General features: G+C 54.6%; 1 protein-coding gene across 2 annotated transcripts; it reads right to left on the bottom strand.

The window, feature by feature from the left end:
• Positions 1-6,439: 6,439 nt before the first annotated feature.
• On the bottom strand, positions 6,440-17,399 carry MYADM (myeloid associated differentiation marker). Of its 2 annotated transcripts, none has more exons than XM_050771928.1 (3): positions 17,197-17,399; positions 13,443-13,527; positions 6,440-9,342 (listed from the first exon to the last, which is right to left on the bottom strand). In XM_050771928.1, exon 3 carries the CDS (start codon positions 9,338-9,340, stop codon positions 8,372-8,374), a length of 969 nt encoding a protein of 322 aa, XP_050627885.1. In that variant the 5' UTR covers positions 9,341-9,342; positions 13,443-13,527; positions 17,197-17,399; the 3' UTR covers positions 6,440-8,371. The 2 variants fall into 2 exon arrangements, with proteins under 2 accessions (XP_050627885.1, XP_050627884.1); XM_050771927.1 differs by lacking the exon at positions 17,197-17,399 and adding an exon at positions 15,665-15,754.
• Between the last annotated feature and the right edge of the window lie 3,931 nt (positions 17,400-21,330).

The raw sequence follows: 21,330 nt of genomic DNA, 5'->3' as shown, positions 1-21,330 counted from the left end.
GAATGTCCTCCCTCCCTGCCCCCTACACGTGCACACACCCACTCCGGGGGCTGGCTGGAGGGAGGGGCATCCTCTGAGCCTGGCTCCCCCCCACTACCCTGCAATCTGTCATCCTGCCCCGTGTTCCTCCCCCACTAGGGTGCCTCGTGTGTCCTGTGGGCGCCCTGGGGTCCCTGTGTCTGACCCTGCCCCTCTCCTTCCTTCAACAAACTTTATGCTCCACGCTAGGGGTCCAGCAGTGGACAGGGAGGCTGCTGGGGTTCTCGCCTTCTCTGATGCCGGCTGAGTCTTTATTTCTCCCCTTGGCTTCTCCATTATTTGCGTGGCTCTCTCTGCCCGCGAGTATCTTTCTTGTGACCTCTGTCCCTCTCCCTCTATTCCTGGAGCGACCTTTCTCGACGTGTCTCTCTTTCTGCCTCTCAGTGGATCTGTTTTCTTTTCCCTGTCTCCGAGAAATGCTGTTTCTATTTCTTTCTATGTCTCTCTTTCCTCGGCTGTGTGTCTCCATCTGTATCTGTCGCCATCTCTGGGTCTTGGTGTTGTGGTCCTTCTCGGGGTCTTGGTCTGTCTGACTGTGAGTCAGTCTCCCTCTGTTTCTCCCTCTATGTCTGATCAATTCTTCCACCCCTGTCTCCCTGAGTCTGTTGCTTTCCCTGTCTTTATTTGTCTCTCTGGCTCTGTAAATCTCTCTTCTCTCTAAGGCTGCGACTGTGTCTCTCCCTCCCTCGGCGACTTGATCTCTTTGGGAGTTCATCTCTGTCTTCCTCTCTGGGGGTCACTCTCTGAATGCTTGCCCCTGTCTCTCCCTCTCTCTCCTCACCTCCACCCCGTCTTTAGAAATGCCTTTGTCTCTGTCTCTCTCCCTTCCTCCGGCTCTGCAACTCGTCTCCGTTTTTGTTTGTCTCTTCCCATATCTCTCTGGTTCCATCTGTTTCTCTGTGCCTGCCCCTCTCTGGCTCTGTTGATCTCTCTCTCTCTGACGCTAGGGGGGTCTCTCTCCCTCCTCTCTTCTCTGTCTCTGTCCCTTTCTCTCTGACCCAATCTCTGTTTGTCTCTCTGGCTCTGTGAATCTCCTTCTGTTTCTGGGGATCTCCCCGTCCCTCTGTGTCTGTGATTCACTCTCTCTGTGTCTCTGGCTCTCTGAATCTATTTGTCTCTCTGATTCTCTGAATCTCTCTGCGTCTCTGGCTCTATGAATGTCTCTCTGTGTCTCTCTGACTCTGAATCTCTCTGTGTCTCTGGCTCTATGAATGTCTCTCTATGTCTCTGTGACTCTGAATCTCTCTGTGTCTCTGGCTCTATGAATCTTTTCCGATGTCTCTGACTCTCCGAATCTCTCTGTGTCTGTGGCTCTATGAATCCTCTGTTTGTCTCTTTGGCTCTGTGAATCGTAATTCAGGCTCTCTGAATCTCTCTCTGTGTCTCTATGATCTCTCTGTGTCTCTGGCTCTCTGAATCTCTGTGTCTCTGGCTCTCTGAATCTCTGTCTCTGGCTCTCTGAATCTCTCTCTGTGTCTCTATGATCTCTCTGTGTCTCTGGCTCTCTGAATCTCTGTGTCTCTGGCTCTCTGAATCTCTGTCTCTGGCTCTCTGAATCTCTGTCTCTGGCTCTCTGAATCTCTGTCTCTGGCTCTCTGAATCTCTGTGTCTCTGGCTCTCTGAATCTCTGTGTCTCTGGCTCTCTGAATCTCTGTCTCTGGCTCTCTGAATCTCTCTCTATGATCTCTCTGTGTCTCTGGCTCTCTGAATCTCTGTGTCTCTGGCTCTCTGAATCTCTGTCTCTGGCTCTCTGAATCTCTCTCTATGATCTCTGTGTCTCTGGCTCTCTGAATCTCTGTGTCTCTGGCTCTCTGAATCTCTGTCTCTGGCTCTCTCTGAATCTCTGTGTCTCTGGCTCTCTGAATCTCTGTGTCTCTGGCTCTCTGAATCTCTGTCTCTGGCTCTCTGAATCTCTGTCTCTGGCTCTCTGAATCTCTGTGTCTCTGGCTCTCTGAATCTCTGTGTCTCTGGCTCTCTGAATCTCTGTCTCTGGCTCTCTGAATCTGTCTCTGGCTCTCTGAATCTCTGTCTCTGGCTCTCTGAATCTCTCTCTATGATCTCTCTGTGTCTCTGGCTCTCTGAATCTCTGTCTCTGGCTCTCTGAATCTCTGTGTCTCTGGCTCTCTGAATCTCTGTCTCTGGCTCTCTGAATCTCTGTCTCTGGCTCTCTGAATCTCTGTGTCTCTGGCTCTCTGAATCTCTGTCTCTGGCTCTCTGAATCTCTGTCTCTGGCTCTCTGAATCTCTGTGTCTCTGGCTCTCTGAATCTGTCTCTGGCTCTCTGAATCTGTCTCTGGCTCTCTGAATCTCTCTCTATGATCTCTCTGTGTCTCTGGCTCTCTGAATCTCTGTCTCTGGCTCTCTGAATCTGTCTCTGGCTCTCTGAATCTGTCTCTGGCTCTCTGAATCTCTCTTGAGGGGCTCTAGAGACTTTCCTCTCTGTCTCTCTGTGATTCAGTCTTTCTCCCTCTTCCCTCTTCTGTGTGTGTGTCTCTGTTTCTCTCTGTCCCCTTCTCTGACCCACTCCATGTGTCTATCCGGCCCCGTGAGTCTCTCTCCGTCTCTGAGGTCTCTCCCTCGCTCCCTGCGTATCTGTGATTCCGTCTCTCTCCGTCCTTTCTTTTCTATGCCTCTGTCCTCTGCCCTCTTCTCTGACCCACTCTTCGTGTCTCTCCGGCCCTGTGAATCTCTCTGTCTCTGAGGGCTCTCCCTCCCCCTGAGTGTCTCTGTGATTCAATCCCTGTCTTCCTCTCTCTAGATCTCGCTGGCTCCGGCATCCTCTCTGTGCGCCCCCTCTCAGGAAGGGGGTCTCTCCGAGGGCCGGCGCGGTCAGTCTCTTCCGGCTTCCCCACCTCTTGGTCGCTCTACCCGCGTCCCCGCCTCTCTCTGGTCTGGCTCTGCGCCTCCCCGGCTCGGGAGCGCTTCCCAGTCCCCGCTCCGGGGAGACCGGCTCTGTTGCCAGGGGCAACCACGGCCCGCCCCGGGCTGCGGGCGCAGTGCTTTCTGGGACTGGTAGTCCGAGTCTGCGGACCAGCCACTCTCGGGACGTGGCCGAGAACTCCGTCTCCCGGCGTGCCCCGCGAGGCTGGGCGGGACGGTGCGGCGGCGCCTGGGAGGGACTCTGGACGTCCAGCACACCTTCTCTGGGACTTTTTAGGGGTTCGGGGCGGGTTTCCTGGGATTCCCAAAGCCGAAGGGAAGGTGGGGGAATCCGAGTCCTCTCGTAACCACTCTCCCTAAATGTGGAGACCACTGACCTTCCAGCCACCTCCAGGTGACCTAGGGCGAAGGATAGGCGGCGGGCGGGAATGGCCCCGAAACTGACCTAGGAATCCCACCACGTTCTAGTCCAGTGCCCTTGGGTTCTTTCCCAAGTTAACCAACGTATCACCCCAGAGTTCTATAGCTATTCTCTCGGGTGCTTTCCAGAAGGGATTCAGGCATGGGATGGGAGAGAAGGGTGGGCGAGGAGTCCTTTACGAAGACAGCGATGGGCCGGGCACGGTGGCTCACGCCTGTAATCCCAGCACTTTGGGAGGCCGAGGCGGGTGGATCATGAGGTCAGGAGATCGAGACCATCCTGGCTAACACGGTGAAACCCCGTCTCTACTAAAAATGCAAAAAATTAGCCGGGCGTGGCGGCGGGCGCCTGTAGTCCCAGCTACTCGGGAGGCTGAGGCAGGAGAATGGCGTGAACCCGGGAGGCGGAGCTTGCAGTGAGCCGAGATCGCGCCACTGCACTCCAATCCAGCCTGGGCGACAGAGCAAGACTCCATCTCAAAAAAAAAAAAAAAAAAAAAAAAAAGAAGAAGACAGCGATGGAGTGGGCTGGAGCTCAAAAGTGGACGCTGCAGAAATGAAAAGGAGGCCTTTCCTCATCCAACGAGAGTGTGTGCCCCAGCTGGCCCTTCCTTCTCCCCTTCCACGGGAACCCTTCCCTCCCTTTCGGTGTCTCTCCCCAATTGCTTTTGCGGATGTAGATGCAGATAGGGGGTTGTGCGATCATCGAATTTTCTTTAAAACTTTTTTTGTTTGTTTGTTTGTTTTTAATAGAGACGAAGTCTTGTGTTGCCCAGGCTGGTCTTGAACTCCTGGGCTTAAGCGATCCTCCCGCCTTATCCTCCCAGGGTTGGGACTACAAGCGTGAGCCTCCGCGGCGGCTGATCATGGAATTTTTTTTTTTTTTTTTTTTTTTTTTCAGATGGAGTCTCGCTCTGTCTCCCAGGCTGGAGTGCAGTGTGGCATGATCTCGGCTCATTACAACCTCCGCCTCCCAGGTTCAAGCGATTCTCCTGCCTCAGCCTCATGAGTAGCTGGAACTACAGGCACCTGCCACCACGCCTGGCTAATTTTTGTATTTTTAGTAAAGACGGGGTTTCACCATGTTGGCCAGGATGGTCTCGATCTCCTAACCTCGTGATCCACCCACCTCGACCTCCCAAAGTGCTGGGATTACAGACGTGAGCCATCCATCCGGCCTGATCCGGGAGTTTTGTAGGGCTTATATATATTTGTGTATTTGTGATTCTCCTGAGGAGGGGGGGAAAATGTGTGGGCGGAGGATTACCTAGGTGCCCAGGCAAGAGACTGAAGGCACAAACTGTTTCAGTATAATAAAGAAAATAGTTAGAATAAGAATAGTCATAATACAAATTAGATATAGAGATGATCATGGACAATTACCAATCATTATTATAAATACTGTTAATCATTAGCTTTTAACATTACTCTTTGTTGCATTACTAATGTAACCTAGGAATAACCAGTGGGTATAGGGTCAGGTGCTGAAGGGACATTGTGAGAAGTGACCTAGAAGGCGAGAGGTGAGTCTTCTGTCGCGCCCTCATCAGGGCCACTTGAGGGCTGCTTGGTCAAGCGATACCGCCAGTGTCTGGGAAGGCACCTGTTACTTAGCAGACCACAAAAGGGAGTCTCCTTTCCTTGGAGGAGTCAGGGAACACTCTGCTCCACCAGCTTCTTGTGGAAGGCTGGATATTATCCAGGCCTGCCCGCAGTCATCCGGAGGCCTAAACCCCTCCGTGTGGTGCTGTGCTTCAGTGGTCACGCTCCTTGTCCACTTTCATGTTCCTCCCGTACTCCTGGTTCCTCTTTGAAGTTCGTAGCAGATAGCGGTAGAAGAAATAGTGAAAGTCTTAAAGTCTTTGCTCTTTCTTGTAAGTGCATAGAAGAAAACATTGACGTATGCTGCCTTCTCTCTCTGCTTCGGCTACCTAAAAGGGGAGGGCCCCCATCCTGTAATCACATGACTTGCTTCACCTTGTGAACCACTTAGAAGACTCACCCTCCTTACCCCGCCCCCTTGTCTTGTATGCAATAAATATCAGCGCGCCCAGCCGTTCGGGGCCACTACCGGTCTCCGCGTCTTGATGGTAGTGGTCCCCTGCGCCCAGCTGCTTTCTCTTTATCTCTTTGTCTAGTGCCTTCATTTATGACAATCTCTCATCTCCGCACACGGGGAGAACACCCGCTAAGCCCCGTAGGGCTGGCCCCTACAGAAATGGACAAGATGGCCTTCTGTGGGGCAGAGATTGGTTGCAGTAGTTCATTTGATCTTTATGAAGGTCTTCTGTTGACCAGGTATATTCAGAGGCTTAGACTGGAGGGTAAGAAGGGAGCTGATAGTGGGAATGTAGGTGGGATCAGATCATGAAGGCCAGACCCAGGGGCTTTGATAGTGCCTATAGGCAATATGGCATGGGCTACGGAACGACTTCAGCAGGGAAGGGCAGGATCAGATCTCCATGAGGGAAGAATCCCTCTGGATCCAGGGTGGGATGGTGGAGGACGAGGCTGGGGCAGTAGCTCAGGTGAAACAAAGTGGAACTTGAGCTGGGCCAGGAACCTGGAGAAGAGGGCGGTGGAAATGGTATTTAGGAGGAAGAAACAGACAGTGTTTGATGAGGGACTGACTGAGGAGAGGGGGGAAGGTACTACCATATGCTTGGGTTCTCAGCTCTGAGAGGCTATTACTGAAATGGGGAGCCTGGGAGGAAGAGGTGATTTGGGAGGAAAGCTCCTTCACTCACATTGGGACATTGTATTTGTGAGGTGCTCAGGGGACGGACTCTGAGGAGGGTGAAGTCTAGTTCATTTCTATCCCACCCAGCCCTCCTGGTTTGAGGAAGTCATTTAGAAGACCCTGACTCAGCTAGTATCTCCCACTAGGCCCAAGAATCTGACCCTTGCCCTTCTCCGAGAGCCCTCCCCATTTTTTTTTTTTTTTTTTTTTTTTTGTAGAGACAGGATTTCACCATGTTGGCCAGGCTGGTCTCAAACTCCTGACCTCAAGTAATCCGCCCGCCTTGGGCTCCCAAAGCGCTGGGATTACAGGCATGAGCCACCGTGCTTGGCCGCCCTCCCCATTAATAAAGTACAAGTCCTTCTTTTATCTTTATATTGATAGTTAAAGGAAAAAGAACATGATGGATACGGGAATGGGGGAAGGGACAAGGCTTCTATGACTAACAACAGGAACTGATTGGAACCAAAAGCTCCAGAGAATTAAAAAAAAATAAAATATATATTTATACATTTATATATATATATATCTCACGTTATGCATGTGAGTCCCAGACAAGCAGGAAGCAGCAGCAAGAAGCAACTAGCACACAGAAACACCCATGCGTGTGCGCTACACATTCAAGCAAAGCCATTCCTCTAGCTAGGACGGCAGCAATCCGCACCCTCCCACCTACAGGCAAAAGAGAACAGCTGAAAAGAAACTTCCCTCTTTAAGGGCCACTCAGTAATTTTCATCCTCATGACCAGGAAAAAGAAAGAAAAACAAAACAAAAAAGGCTGATCTTGCCTTGAAAGCGGGCAGTGGCCGTGTTCTTCTCTTTGCCAAAGCAGGACACGTTATTTTTAACACAGAGGGCCACATCCCTGTCCCTCACAAATACTTCAGACAGTTGTCTTCAACATCCTGTGGTTCTTTGTCCGACTCCTTTTTTTTTATTTTTTTTTTGAGATGGAGTCTCGCTCTGTCGCCCAGGCTGGAGCGCAGTGGTGCCATCTTAGACTTACGGCAACCTCCACCTCCCGGATTGAAGGGATTCTCCTGTCTCGGTCCCCCAAGTAGCTGGGATTACAGGCGCGCGCCACCACGCCTGGCTAATTTTTGTATTTTTAGCAGAGACGTGGTTTCACCATATTGGCCAGGCTGGTCTTGAACTCCTGACCTCAGGTGATTGCCTGCCTTGGCCTCCCAAAGTGCTGGGATTACAGGCGTGAGCTACCACGCCCGGCCCTGAATTTTTTTTTTTTTGATACCACAGAGAATAGTTGGGATGAAAGGCATCCAGCCCCTGCTTCCTTTAAGGCGGCCTCTAGGCAGTGGTGTTCTGTAAGCCTGGCAAAAATTCTGGAGCCGATCTCTGGCAAGACTGAGTGCCAGGCAGGGCCTAGGGACCCAGGGTCTGTGCTTAAAGCCTCCTGCCCATTGGAAATTACTGACCTCCAAATATATATATATATATAAAATATATATACACACATATATATGTATATATATATTTTTTTAACTTAAAGGGGAAGTCCACTGCACATCTTCCTCCACTGGGAGAAAGGGGACCCAATCACCAGCTACCCACCCCTCACCCCCCAAACACACACACACACACACACACGCGTACACACTGACTAAGGCACAGCGAGGGCGGGCAGGCATGCTTTGGCAATGGGGCCCCTTGGGGAGCTGTGGCATGGACGGCTGCAAGGGGTGTGGATGTGTGAGCTCAGCACCTTTGGAGGTGGGTGGAGGCAGGAAGAGAAAGAAGTCTCAGGGCTCCCAAGGACATAGGAGAAGGTGGTTGGGAAACAGGCAGTTAAGAAAGCCAACAGGAAACCCAGAAAAGAGATTTAAAAAAAAACAGAGTGGAAAAAGAGAAACAGGCTGGGTGCGGCAGCTCACACCTGTCCTCCCAGCTACTTGGGAGGCTGAGGCAGGAGAATTGCTTGAACCCGGGAGGCGGGGGTTGCAGTGAGCCAAGATTCAACCACTGCACTCCAGCCTGGGCCACAGAGTGAGACTCTGTCTTAAAAAAAAGAAAAGAAAAAGAGAAACAGCTCAGGGGTGAAAACAGGATGTGGGCAACAGAACACCACAGGAAGGAAACAGCAAGAGGAAAGGGAAGGAAGAAGATGCATCCAAGAACTAGAGTGCAAGGAACTGGGAAGGAAAGAGAAAGGTGGGAGGGGAGACAGGAAGAGGAAAACATAGGAAAGGCAGAGGCAAGAAGTACTCCATAAAGAAAACTCGGGCAAGAAGAACGAAGAGGTTGGAGAGGGAATGGGAGCCTCTTGGGAGAGTCTTAGACCTTAACAAAAACCAGGCGGGCAGAGTGCACCAGGTCAGCCACATACGCCAGTAGGTTGATGGCTGTCAAGATGGCCACAGCCAGTCGGCGGTCCCAGCCACACACATAGTAGGTATGGCTGTGGCTGCAGCTTACATCTCTTGAGCGCCGAGGCTGGCCGCCATACTTCTCATCGAACTGGTAGAGGGGCCAGAGAACAAGGGCAGTGGCATAGAGGAGGACAGACAGCAAGGCCAGCCCCGACAGGAAGCTGGGGAAGGGGATGGGCAGTACATTGGTGCACTCCCCCAGGTTCAGCAGGATGGCGATGGCCGCTAGGATGAAGCAGATGGCGTACACCGCCACGCACCACTCCAGGGCCGGCTGGTGCTGGTACAGGTTGATGTCACTGATGAACGCGAAGATGATGCAGGCCACGAAGGTCTCCAGCACCTTCAGCAGCCCGGGCACGGTGGCCATGTAGCCAGTGATCTCGCCGGGCCGGGCCCGGGTCCAGGCCACTTCGGTGGCATAAGCCACACAAGCGATGCAGGAGAAGAAGGTGGCGGCGATGGCGTGGTCCCGGGAACGGCCGTGGGACAGGAACTGGACGTAGGTGGTGGGGTAGATGATGGAGGCGGAGAGGCAGAAGAGGGCTGCGTAGCAGGCGAAGGTGATGGGGAAGTTGCGCCAAGACAGGGGGAAGCGGGCCTGGAGCCCGCACAGCTCCACGATGAGGATGATCAGGGTCACGGAGAAGCAGAAGCACCAGGTGAACATAGACCAGTTGCCCATGGACCCCGTCCAGGCGCCAACGCTAGCCACCAGTGAGAAGGCCACGCAGGTAGACACCAGCTGCAGCAGGCGAAGGAGACCCAGGGGCTGTGTCAGGGCCCGAGGGGACCCCACGATCGTGGGGGACCCCAGGCCCGAGGACGACGTCGTGGTGGTCGTGATGGTGGTGCGGGTGACCGTCACTGGCATGGCTGCAAAAAGGGGAAAGACAGTGTCCTTACAAGGTCACAAACATAGGAATCCAGGTCCCTTAGCCATTGCCTACCGCAGGGACAAATGAATATGAGCTCTAGTTAGGGAGTTCCCAAGATGTGGGGCTTCGGGTTTTCTTTCTTGTTTCCCTTTCTCTTCTTTTTTCTTTTTTTTTTTTCTTTTTTTTTTTTTTTTTTTGAGACGGAGTCTCGCTCTGTCACCCAGGCTGGAGTGCAGTGGCTGGATCTCAGCTCACTGCAAGCTCCGCCTCCCGGGTTCACGCCATTCTCCTGCCTCAGCCTCCCGAGTAGCTGGGACTACAGGCGCCCGCCACCTCGCCCGGCTAGTTTTTTGTATTTTTTAGTAGAGACGGGGTTTCACCGTGTTAACCAGGATGGTCTCGATCTCCCGACCTCGTGATCCGCCCGTCTCGGCCTCCCAAAGTGCTGGGATTACAGGCTTGAGCCACCGCGCCCGGCCTTTTCTTCTTTTTTCTTTTGCGACAGAGTCTTGCTCTGTGGCCCAGGCTGGAGTGCAGTGGCACAATCTCGGCTCACTACAACCTCCGCTACTCAGGTTCAAGTGATTCTCCTGACTCAGCCTCCCGCGTAGCTGAGATTACAGATGCGTGCCACCACGCCCGGCTAATTTTTATTTTTAGTAGAGACAGGGTTTTGCCCTGTTGGCCAGGCTGGTCTCGAACTCCTGACCACAGGTGATCCGTTGGCCTTGGCCTCCCAAAGTGCTGGGATTACAGGCATGAGCCACTGCGCCCGGCCTTGGGTTTTCAAATGGGGACTGTCCTCAGCATACAGGGATGAGCCTGTCCCCTCCAGCTCTAGACTCACTCCTCCCCTACCCGTATCAGAACGCAGGAGTCCAGGCACCTATTTTCCTCCTTCCCAAGAGATTCTTCTCTCTTTCGAGACCTAACTACTGTACAACTACACTGTTTGCTTCCCACTCCAGATACCAGGCTTCCCTCTTTCCCTTCTTCCCCCAGGGACTCAGTAACTCAGCCATTTAGCACTCTGTACTCTACAGCACCATCCCTCTGGCCAGGCGTGGGAGTGGCTCATGCCTGTAATCCCAGCACTCCAGGAGGCTGAGGCAGGAGGATTGCTTGAGCCCAGGTGTTGGAGACCAGCCTGGGCAACCTAAGGAGACCTCATTTACCAAAACAAAAAAAAAATTAAAAATTAGCTGGGTATGGTGGTGTGTACATGTGGTCCCAGCTACTCGGGATGCTGAGGTGGGAGGAGTGCTTGAGCCTGGGAGGTCGAGGCTGCAGTGAGCTGTAATGCACCACTGCACTCCAGCCTGGGCAGTGCAGCCGGGGACAGTGAGACCCCGACTCAAAAAAAAAAAAAATTGCCGGGCACGGTGGCTCAAGCCTGTAATCCCAGCACTTTGGGAGGCCGAGGCAGGCAGATCACGAGGTCAGGAGATCGAGACCATCCTGGCTAACATGGTGAAACCCCGTCTCTACTAAAAATACAAAAAACTAGCCGGGCGAGGTGGCGGGCGCCTGTAGTCCCCGCTACTCGGAGGCTGAGGCGGGAGAATGGTGTAAACCCGGAAGGTGGAGCTTGCAGTGAGCCGAGATCGCGCCACTGCACTCCAGCCTGGGTGATACAGCAAGACTCCGTCTCAAAAAAAAATAAATAAAAAAAAAAAATTAAAATTACAAATAGGCTGGGTGTGGTTGCTCATGCCTGTAATCCCAGCACTTTGGGAGGCCAAGGGAGGTGAATTACTTGAGGTCAGGAGTTGGAGACCAGCCTGGCCAACATAGTGACACTGAGTCTCTACCAAAAATGCAAAAATTATCTGGGCATGGTGGCATGCACCTGCAATCCCAGTTACTCGGGAGACTGAGGCAGGAGAATCACTTGAACCCGGGAGGCGGAGGTTGCAGTGAGCCGAGATCGCACCACTGCACTCCAACCTGGGGAACAGCCTGGGGAACAGAGCCAGACTCTGCCTTAAAAAAAGAAATAATAATATGGTGCGGTGGCTCATGCCTGTAATCCCAGCACTTTGGGAGGCCAAGGTAGGTGGATCACTTAAGGCCAGGAGTTCAAGACCAGCCTGGCCAATGTGGTGAAATCCTGTACTAAAAATACAAAAATGAGCTGGGTGTGGTGGTGGGCACCTGCAATCCCAGCTACTTGGGAGACTGAGGCAGGAGAATTACTTGAACCCGGGAGGTGGAGGTTGCAGTGAGCCAAGACTGCACCACTGCACTCCAGCCTGGGCAGTGCAGCCGGGAACAACCCCGACTCAAAAAAAAAAAAAAAAAAAAAATTAAAATTACAAATAGGCTGGGTGTGGTTGCTCATGCCTGTAATCCCAGCACTTTGGGAGGCCAAGGGAGGTGGATCACTTGAGGTCAGGAGTTGGAGACCAGCCTGGCCAACATGGTGACACTCGGTCTCTACCAAAAATGCAAAAATTATCTGGGCATGGTGGCATGCACCTGCAATCCCAGTTACTCGGGAGACTGAGGCAGGAGAATCACTTGAACCCGGGAGGCGGAGGTTGCAGTGAGCCGAGATCGCACCACTGCACTCCAGCCCGGGCGACATGAGTGAAACTCCATCTCAAAAAAATAAAATAAAATAATAAAAATAAATTAAAATAATAATAATAATAATAAAGCGTCCTCCTTCTGCCTCCTGCCACAACCCAAGAGTCAGGACAAAACGCTTGTCTTCCACGAACTCTGAAAACCCCATTTCTCAACTTCCTTTTCTTTCAGTATTCGGAGCTCTGCACCCCAGACCCTGTGAGCAGACTTCCTTCTTCTATCGAACGGTGACCTAGACATTTCCAGCCTCTAAACGGCCCAACCTCCCCAGGCTTCCATTCTCAGGGACCCACATCTAATAAGAGCTCCGACCTCCCAATAAAGGATATCTTCTCATAGAGATCCCAGCCGCGGAAAACCAAGAGATTTCCCCTCCCTTCTGGCAAGGAGCCTAAACTCTCAGTGGCCCCCTCCTCTCCCCACCCCCAACCTTGGAGATTAGGACCTTCACTCTCAGTCTAACTTCCACCCGGAATTTAGGACTGGAGTACTGTAACCCAAAAAGTTTGGTTTCAGCCTCCCCCTCCCCACTCCCGCACACTGAGTCCATCCGCCTCCACCTTCTCTCCCCAAAACCCAGCCAGCTGGTCCCCCAGCTTCTGGGAAATTCAGCTCCCCAGATTTCCAACTGTCCAGTAGGAACCCCAGGCCCTTCCACTGAACTCTCTAGGCCTCGCAATCCTGTTTGTTTGTTTTACTTTTTTTTTTTTTAAACGGAGTCGCTCTGTCACCCAGGATGCAGTGCAATGGTGCAATCTGGACTCACTGCAACCTCCGCCTCCTGATTCAAGCGATTCTCCGGCCTCAGCCTCCTGAGTAGCTGGGATTACAGGCTTCCGCCACCAAGCCCGGCTAATTTTTATATTTTTAGTAGAGAAGGGGTTTCGCCATGTTGGCCAAGCTGGTCTCAAACTCCTGACCTCAAGTGATCCGCCCGCCTTGGCCTCCCAAAGTGATGGGATTACAGGCATGAGCCACTGCGCCTGGCCATCACAGTCCTGTCATAAGGGGTCAGACCTCTGGCCCTGGGCCCTCAGCCTGAAGGATCCCAGATGCCCCAGACTCCAGAAAACCAACTTGCTTCTTTTGTCCTTGCAAAATCTACAGCTTTCACCTCCTTGTCCTAACGGCCCCCAGGAATCAAGTGCCAGTCCTCTTAGAAACCAGGTGCCCAGTTCTTTCCTCAGGGTGTAAACTGTCTCATTGCAGCCACACCACTAAACCCAAGTTGACCTCTCCTAGCCCACAGGAAAGTAACTTCCTCCTTTCAGATTCAGGCACATTGCAGGGCAGTAGCACAGGTCTTAACCTCTTCCCGGCAGTCCCAGCACAGCAGCTCCCCGAGACAAGGGAGCCAGGGTCTGGCCATGCTTCTTCCTCAGATATCTCAGTGTCTGGGGCCCTATTCCTTGGAGCCCAAGCTTCCTGGTCTTTCTCCCAGGATCTAGGAGTCCAGAACCCAATCCTTCCTCCCTCAGACCCAGGAGTCCAAGCCCACTGCCCACTCACCAGCGGTCTTAGCAGAGGAACCCACGGAGAAAGATCTGGTGGTGGAGACGGATTAAGCCACACCTGGAACAGGCTGTAAGAGCACCTGAGGAGGAGGGAGGCCGTTAGCGTCCGTTTGGACAGGCTCCTCCCTCCCGAGATCCGCTGCCCCGCGGGGACAGGAACGTGGCGTGGAGCCCAGCAGGGGCCTGGCTGTGACCCCGGGCGAGCCCCGCCCCCTTCCCCTCCCGTTCAGTAAACTGGGCTGCGGCCGATGGAAGCCAGCGAAAGTGCACGCCCCGCGGGCCGGCGTGGGCGCGCGTGTGATCTTAACCCCGCGGGGGCGGGGGGACTGGGGTGCAGGCGGCGGTGGTTAGAGAACCCTGGGCGGCGGCTGCGGGGGCGGAAGGCCCAGCCAGAGCCGGAGTCTCCGCGCCTTATAAGGGCTTCGAGTCGGCCCAGCCATCTGGAATGTGTCAGGGACCAGGAGGCGGTGCCCAGACCCCCGCCCGCCTCCGGGGCTGCCCGCCCTCTCCCGGATTTCCGGGGGGTGGGGACCCCGACTCCCAGGCCCTAGTAGGAGAGGAGTGGAGGCCCGTATTTCTGGATCCCTATAAACATGGGCTGAGAGCCCTCCGAGAGCATCTCTAAGACCGGAGTGGGCAGGGACCCGGGACTCAGGCTCCGGGCTGGAAACTGCACGCGGTGCTGGAGTCAGGCCCGAGGCCCAGACACGCCTCCCACGGTCTCCCTGATCGCCATTCGGGGCTTGCGGGAGCACCTCCTCGCCCTCACGACCCCCCAGGACCCGGGAAGGAGAAGGAAATCGGGACTGGCCTAGCGTCCCGTGCTCTAGAAGGCGGGCTACTGCCCCGTCCCAAGCAGGAGAGGAGGACGAGCGAGGGCGTCACTCATTCAGTCTCCCGCGGAAGGTGGGCTAGCCGCGGAGGGGGCGCGCCGAGGGGAGGGGAGGAGAGGGGTCCACCCCGCCCTTAGGGCCTACAGCAGTCGTCCGAGATCAGAGCTCAGGAATGCGCAGCCAGAGCCTGGAGGGTGTGGAAACAGGCCTTCGGGATTCCTTGAAGAGCACCGGACTCCCCGGGCCACACCCAGCCCCTCAGTGTCCTCCCTTGTCCACTTCAGACGCCACACCTATCGCTCACGCTCAGAATCGGGCCCCAGAACCCCAGCCTCGGCTCTCGGCACCCAGAGATGCGGGACGCAGCCCTGTCCTCTCCTCCTTTCCCAGCTCCTTCTGCACTTTGGGAGCACGGGGCTGGATCTTAACACCCCTCCCTCGGCCTTTCAGGAGCCCAAAGTTCCGATTCTGTCTGTCCCCTGGATGGGGAGGGGTCAGTAATTCTGAATTCCTTCCATTCTCATTCCCAAACCCAGGACTCCTAAACCCAAGCTGTTCCCTTCCTAAAGGACCTCCACGTACCAGATTCCAGCCTCCAACTAGGGCACCTACGAGTCCCCATCTCTCTACTCCCGCAGACCCAGCCCCTCCTCCCTCATCCCAGGAGTCCAGGCCCCCAGCCCCTCCTCCCTCAGACCCAGAAGTCCAGATCCCCAGCCCCTCCTCCCTCAGACCTAGGAGTCCAGATCCCCAGCCCCTCCTCCCTCATCCCAGGAGTCCAGATCCCCAGCCCCTCCTCCCTCAGACCCAGGAATCCAGGCCCCCAGCCCCTCCTCCCTCAGACCCAGGAGTCCAGGCCCCCAGCCCCTCCTCCCTCATCCCAGGAGTCCAGGCCCCCAGCCCTTCCTCCCTCGGACCCAGGAGTCCAGACCCCCAGCCCCTCCTCCCTCTGACCCAGGAGTCCAGACCCCCAGCCCCTTCTCCCTCAGACCCAGGAGTCCAGACCCCCAGCCCCTTCTCCCTCTGACCCAGGAGTCCAGACCCCCAGCCCCTCCTCCCTCAGACCCAGGAGTCCAGACCCCCAGCCCCTCCTCCCTCAGACCCAGGAGTCCAGACCCCCAGCCCCTCCTCCCTCAGACCCAGGAGTCCAGACCCCCAGCCCTTCCTCCCTCAGACCCAGGAGTCCAGGTCCCCTTCCCCACTCTTCCAGACGTATGACCTCCACAGTCCGGGTCCTCAGCCCTCTCCTCTGCAGAACCCCAAAAATCCTGGCCCAGCCCTAGTCTTTCTAGGGACCCAGATATTCTGAGACAGTCCATTCCTCCCTCTGGCCATAAGGACCCTAGACTGTTGCTCACGCCCTCTGGGGTCCCCACAACCTCACCTCAGGCAACCAGTGGCGGCTGAGGCTGAAGCAAAGACGACAGCTGCAGCTGGAAGGGTCTGAGGGCTGGGTGGGGTTGGCGGGCTGGGGAGCCAGGGCGGGCGGGACGGGGGCGGGGCCGGGGCGGGGCGCAGCTCAGGCTAGGGCGGTGGACCGGGACTTCCCCGAGCCTGGGCTATCCCAGCTCCGCCCTGAGGCGGGGCCAAGAGCGGACCACGCCCCCCGGGTAAAAAGTAACGCGGCGCTCCGGCCCCACCCCAGTGAGCAGGGTGGAGAGCTGAGGTCACCGTTGCCGTGGTGACAAAACAGGAAGACACAACAGCTGGCGGCGTGGAGACTCCTGGGGGCTGCCCTCCTCGACACAGCCCTAGAGGAGTCTCCAGGGTAGGCCAGGGAACACCGTTACCATAGAAACCCGCATGTTTAGGGTTTGTTTAGTACAGAGCCCCCCAGCTCAGGTCCCCACCCCCGTCTCACCCCACTCCTTTCTCCCGCTCCCTTCCTGCCCCCTCCTTCCTGGTCTATTCCGCCCCCACCCCTGCCTTGCTGGATGAAAGCTTAGACACCTGGGTCGCAGCGGATTGGGGGACCAGGCCCCTCAGTTTAATGGGGTTTGTGGGCTACGATCTCTGTCTCTTGGAGCCCTGAGGGACAGCAGAATTGAGAGCAGTATTCCTGGGCCTTAGGTGGTTCTGGGCTACGATCCCTGACTGCTGGGTCTCCCCAAGAAACAGAGGCTAGATTCCTGTATTTAAGGATCTTGAAGGGGTAGCAAAATGCTCCCCTAGTACCCATTGGCACCGGGCGCCGCAGGGTAAGGGACTCGGCTGGACGCGGGTCTCAGATATCACAGTGGATAGGGGTGGGGTGTGTTGGGGGCAAAATTCCCGGGAGCTAGCGCGGTAGGAGTTGGGGGCCCGGATTCCTGGGCTCCACAGGATGCCTAGGTTGAGGCCGAGATTCTTGACTCAAAAGAACAATCAGGCCCCGGCGCTGTGGGTCACGCCTGTAATCCCAGCACTTCGGGAGGCTGAGGAGGGAGGATCCCTTGAGCCCAGGAGTTCAAGACCAGCCTGGGCAACATGGGGGAGACCCTGCTCTATTAAAAATAAGTAAATAATAATAATAATAGAACCATTAAAGCTCAGACTCTTGGATTTTCAGAGCAGGTGTTGCAAGCCTAGCCGCCTGGGTCTGGAAGGCAGATATATTTTTGGCCTACATTCCTGACTCCTGGATGGAGGGAGGGACTCAGAATTTTAATGAGGATGGGGCTGGAGCTGGGGCTGGGGGCTCTGGATTCCTGGATCCTGCAAGAGGGGAAGGGATCCAAGGGGCTGGTGGGCCCGAAGTCCCCGGGGCAGGGAATGGCTGCCGGGTGCGTTTTTAAAAGGCGACTCTGCGGCCCTAAAACGCACTGCCGGAGCCAAAAGAAAAAGAGGGAGCTGAGAGTCGGGAGGTCGGGCCCCCGGGGAGGGGCAGGGCGGGGACCCGGGACGCCTGAGTCCCTCCCTCTGGCCGCGCTCACTCACCGCGCTCTGCAGTTGTCCCGGGCGCGGCCTGGCTGGCGGCGGCCACTGGGCGGGGCCTGGTGGCGGCTGCGGCTGCGGCTGCTCAGCGACGCTGAGCTAACGGGGCGCGTCTGGCGCTGCCGCCGCTGGGCACCTTCCGGGGCCGACAGCTGAAGAGGCTTTGAGGCCGAGACCAGGAGTGGAAGCCGCGCGAGTGGCGAAGGGAGCAGTAGGAAGGGGTCCGGGAGCTGAGGATCCGGGTCTACGTGTCCTACGGAGCGGGGAGGGGCCGGAGGGGGAACTGCAGGAAGGGGGGGGGTCTGCAGGAGTGGAGAGGGGGTTGGGCAGAGGAAGGTAAAGCCTGTGTGCGCACTCTGTGCCTCTGCAAAGGGAAGGGGGCGCAGACCCTCTCTGTCATTCTGGGTCCTGCACAGGGGAGGGAGGTCTCAATGCGTCCAGATCAGGCCTTGTCCCAGGAGGGAGGGCTATGGACGGATAGGGAGTCGGGACATGGTGTTAGCTGGAGACTCCCCTGGGACGCCTCTAGGTTCCACTCACAGGCCTCCTTGGCCCCAAGTGTAGCAGTAAATCTTTCTCCCTTCCTGCCTAAATCAGTCACTGCCTGACCCCATAGTGACACACTCGAGGTACCCCAAACGGCCCAGAGGTGGTCTCCACTTACACAACTTACTGTATTATTCCTTGTGGTGGCAGCGGTTCCCCTGTAGACACTAGGGCCCCTCAACGTCGGGGTTCAGGGTAGCAGGAACAGGAAGCAAACATTTGAAGAGTGAAGGTCGGTCGCAGTGGCTCACCTCTGTCATCCTAAGCACTTTGGGAGGCCAAGGCCGGCAGATCACCCCTGAGGTGGGGAGTTTGAGACCAGCGTGGCCAACATGATGAAACCCCATCTCCATTACAAATACAAAAAAATGAAGCCTGATGGCGCCTCCTGTAGTCCCAGCTACTCAGGAGGCTGAGGCAGGAGAATGGCTTGAACCGGGGAGGTGGAGGTTGCAGTGAGCCAAGATTGTGCCACTGCACTCCACCATGGGTGACTGAGCGAAACTGTCTCAAAGCAAAAAATAACAACAAAACAAAAATTTGAAGAGTGAGTCATCGGGTGTGGTCCTAAGAAATGGCACTCTTGGCTGATGCAGCAGCTCATGTCTCTGATTCCAGCACATTGGGAGGCCCAGGTGGGTGGATCACCTGAAGTCAGGAGTTCGAGACCAGCCTCTCCAACATGGTGAAATCCTGTCTCTACTAAAAATACAAAAAATTAGCCGGACGTGGTGGCAGGCGCCTGTAATCCCAGCTACTTGGGAGGCTGAGGCAGGAGAATCGCTTGAACCCAGGAGGCAGAGGTTGTGGTGAGCAGAGATCACACCATTGCCCTTCAGCCTGGGCAACAAGAGTGAAACTCTGTCTCAAAAAAAAAAAAAGAAAAAAGAAAAGAAAAAGAAAGAAAAATAAAAGAAAGAAATGGCACTCTTGAGTTCCCAGGTCTCTGTAATCTGGGATCATCTGGGATGTGCCCCTGGTTCAGAGTGGTTACCCGTGCCGTAAGCAGCACCCCTGACCCCAAAGATGATGACTCCAAACTGGCCCTGTAACCCAGTCTCAAACAGGCTGTGCCTCTGTTCCATGAGGCTGGCTGCTTTGGGGTAACGGGCTACATGCGCTGCCCCCCACTGACTTCCTAATATGTGGAGCTCCTTGATCAGAAGCAATACTGTGCGGGGTAACAGGAGGGTGAATAGGGCCATTCAGTGCAGACACAGATGCTGCTGTTGGCAGAAGTGCAAAGGGCAAGAAAAGCAAATAACAAGCCCAGAGTTGTTTATTCGAGGGAGGAAACTCACTGCCCAGTCCAGGATGAAAGGGCCCCAGTGTAATCCTCACACGCCCAGGTATTTGGCTCTTTGATCTTCCTTGGAAACTACCACACTGGGGGCTCAGCACTTGCTACTGCCAGCTAGGTAGGCATTCATCGGTGACGTAGCTGTTGTCGTCCACCTCGGCCACTTTGTTCCTGAGCTCATGGAGCAAGCCCTGAGGACGCCAGGGAAAGAGGCTGATCCAGAGCCACAGAGTGGCCATCCGATCTACCACATGGCATCATAGCATTCTCTGTAATAGAGGTTTTAGGGGGAGAGTTCCCTTGGGATAAAGATTACGAACTGGTTTCCACTCCCAACACGTCTGACACCACCAATGTGTGCGTTTTTTCTTTTCTTTTTTTTGAGACGGAGTCTCGCTTTTGTCATCCAGGCTGGAGTGCAATGATGTGATCTTGGCTCATTGCAACTTCTGCCTCCCAGGTTGAAGCGATTCTCCTGCCTCAGCCTCCGGAGTAGCTGGGATTATAGGTGCCCGCCACCACGCCTGTTTTTTTTTGTTTTTTTTTGTGTGTTTTTTTTTTTTGTATTTTTAGTAGAGGTGGGGTTTCACCATGTTGGTCAGGCTGGTCTTGAACTCCTGACCTCAGGTGATGCGCCCACCTCAGCCTCCCAAAGTGCTGGGATTACAGGCATGAGCCACTGCGCCCGGCCACCTGGCTACATTTCTAGGACTGTCCTCTAACAACAGAGAGGTTGGTTTTGTTTTGTTTTGTTTTGTTTTTAATCTCATGTCAATTCTTCTTTTTTTTTTTTTTAGATGGAGTCTCACTCTGTCACCCAGGCTGGAGTGCAGTGGTGCGATCTCTGTTCACTGCAACCTCTGCCTCCTGGGTTCAAGTGATTCTCCTGCCTCAGCCTCCCGAGCAGCTGGGATTACAGTCATGGGCCACCACGCCCAGCTAATTTCATATTTTTGGTAGAGATAGGGTTTCACCATGTTAGCCAGGCTGGTCTCGAACTCCTGACCTCAGGTGATCCGCCTGCCTCAGCCTCCCAAAGTGCTGGGATTACAAGAGTAAGCCACCGTGCCCGGCTGTCAATTCTTCTTTTCCTCTTTTTCATCTCTAAAGATGTTCTTCTCATAACCTTACTGTTGCTATTACAATTCTTCTTCTCTTTTTGATAGTCAGTGTTCCCACTCAAAGAATATTTCGTTGGATTTAAAATACACACACACACATATCATATATATGCATATCTATATGTGTGTGCATTTATTATCTCACTGTTTCTGTGGAACTTGGCACAGTTTAGCTGGGTTCTCTGTGAGGCTGTAATCAAGGTATTGGCCAGGACTGAGTTTTGGGTTTTTTTTTTTTTTTTTTGAGATGGAGTCTCACCTTGTCGCCCAGGTTGGAGTGCGGTAGCCCGATCTCAGCTCACTGCAACCTCTGCCTGACGGGTTCAAGCGATTGTCCTGCCTCATCCTCCTGAGTAGCTGGGATCACAGGTGCATGCCACCACACCTGGCTAATTTTTATATTTTTAGTAGAGACGGGGTTTCACCACATTGGTCAGGCTGGTCTTGAACTCCTGACCTCAAGTGATCTGCACACCTTGGCTTCCCAAAGTGCTGGGATTATAGGCGTGAGCCACCACGCCTGACCCAGCACTGAGTTTTGATCTGGAGGCTCAACTGGGAAAGGATCTGCTTCCAAATTGACTCAGCTTGCTGCAGAATTTATTTCCTTGTGACTTTAGAACTCATCAGGGGCTGGGCAGAGTGGCTCATACCCGTAACCCCAGCAGTTTGGAAGGCCAAAGCGGGCAGATCGTTTTGAGCTCAGGAGACCAGCCTTGGCAACATGGCAAAACCACGTCTCTATAAAAATACAAAAATTGCGGCCGGGCGCGGTGGCTCAAGCCTGTAATCCCAGCACTTTGGGAGGCCGAGGCGGGCGGATCACAAGGTCAGGAGATCGAGACCACAGTGAAACCCCGTCTCTACTAAAAATACAAAAAATTAGCCGGGCGCGGTGGCCGGCGCCTGTAGTCCCAGCTACTCAGGAGGCTGAGGCTGGAGAATGGCGGGAACCTGGGAGGCGGAGCTTGCAGTGAGCCGAGATCGCGCCACTGCACTCCAGCCTGGGCAACAGCGTGAGACTCCGTCTCAAAAAAAAAAAAAAAAATACAAAAATTAGCCAGGTGTTAGTGGTACATACCTGCAGTCCCAGCTACTGGGGAGACTGAGACTGGAGAATCGCTTGAGCCTGGGAAGCAGAGGTTGGAGTGAGCTGAGATCGCGCAACTG

Source organism: Macaca thibetana, chromosome 19 (genome assembly GCF_024542745.1).
Source record: "Macaca thibetana thibetana isolate TM-01 chromosome 19, ASM2454274v1, whole genome shotgun sequence".
Classification (NCBI taxonomy): Eukaryota; Metazoa; Chordata; class Mammalia; order Primates; family Cercopithecidae; genus Macaca; species Macaca thibetana.
This window is presented reverse-complemented; position numbering and strand designations above follow the sequence as displayed.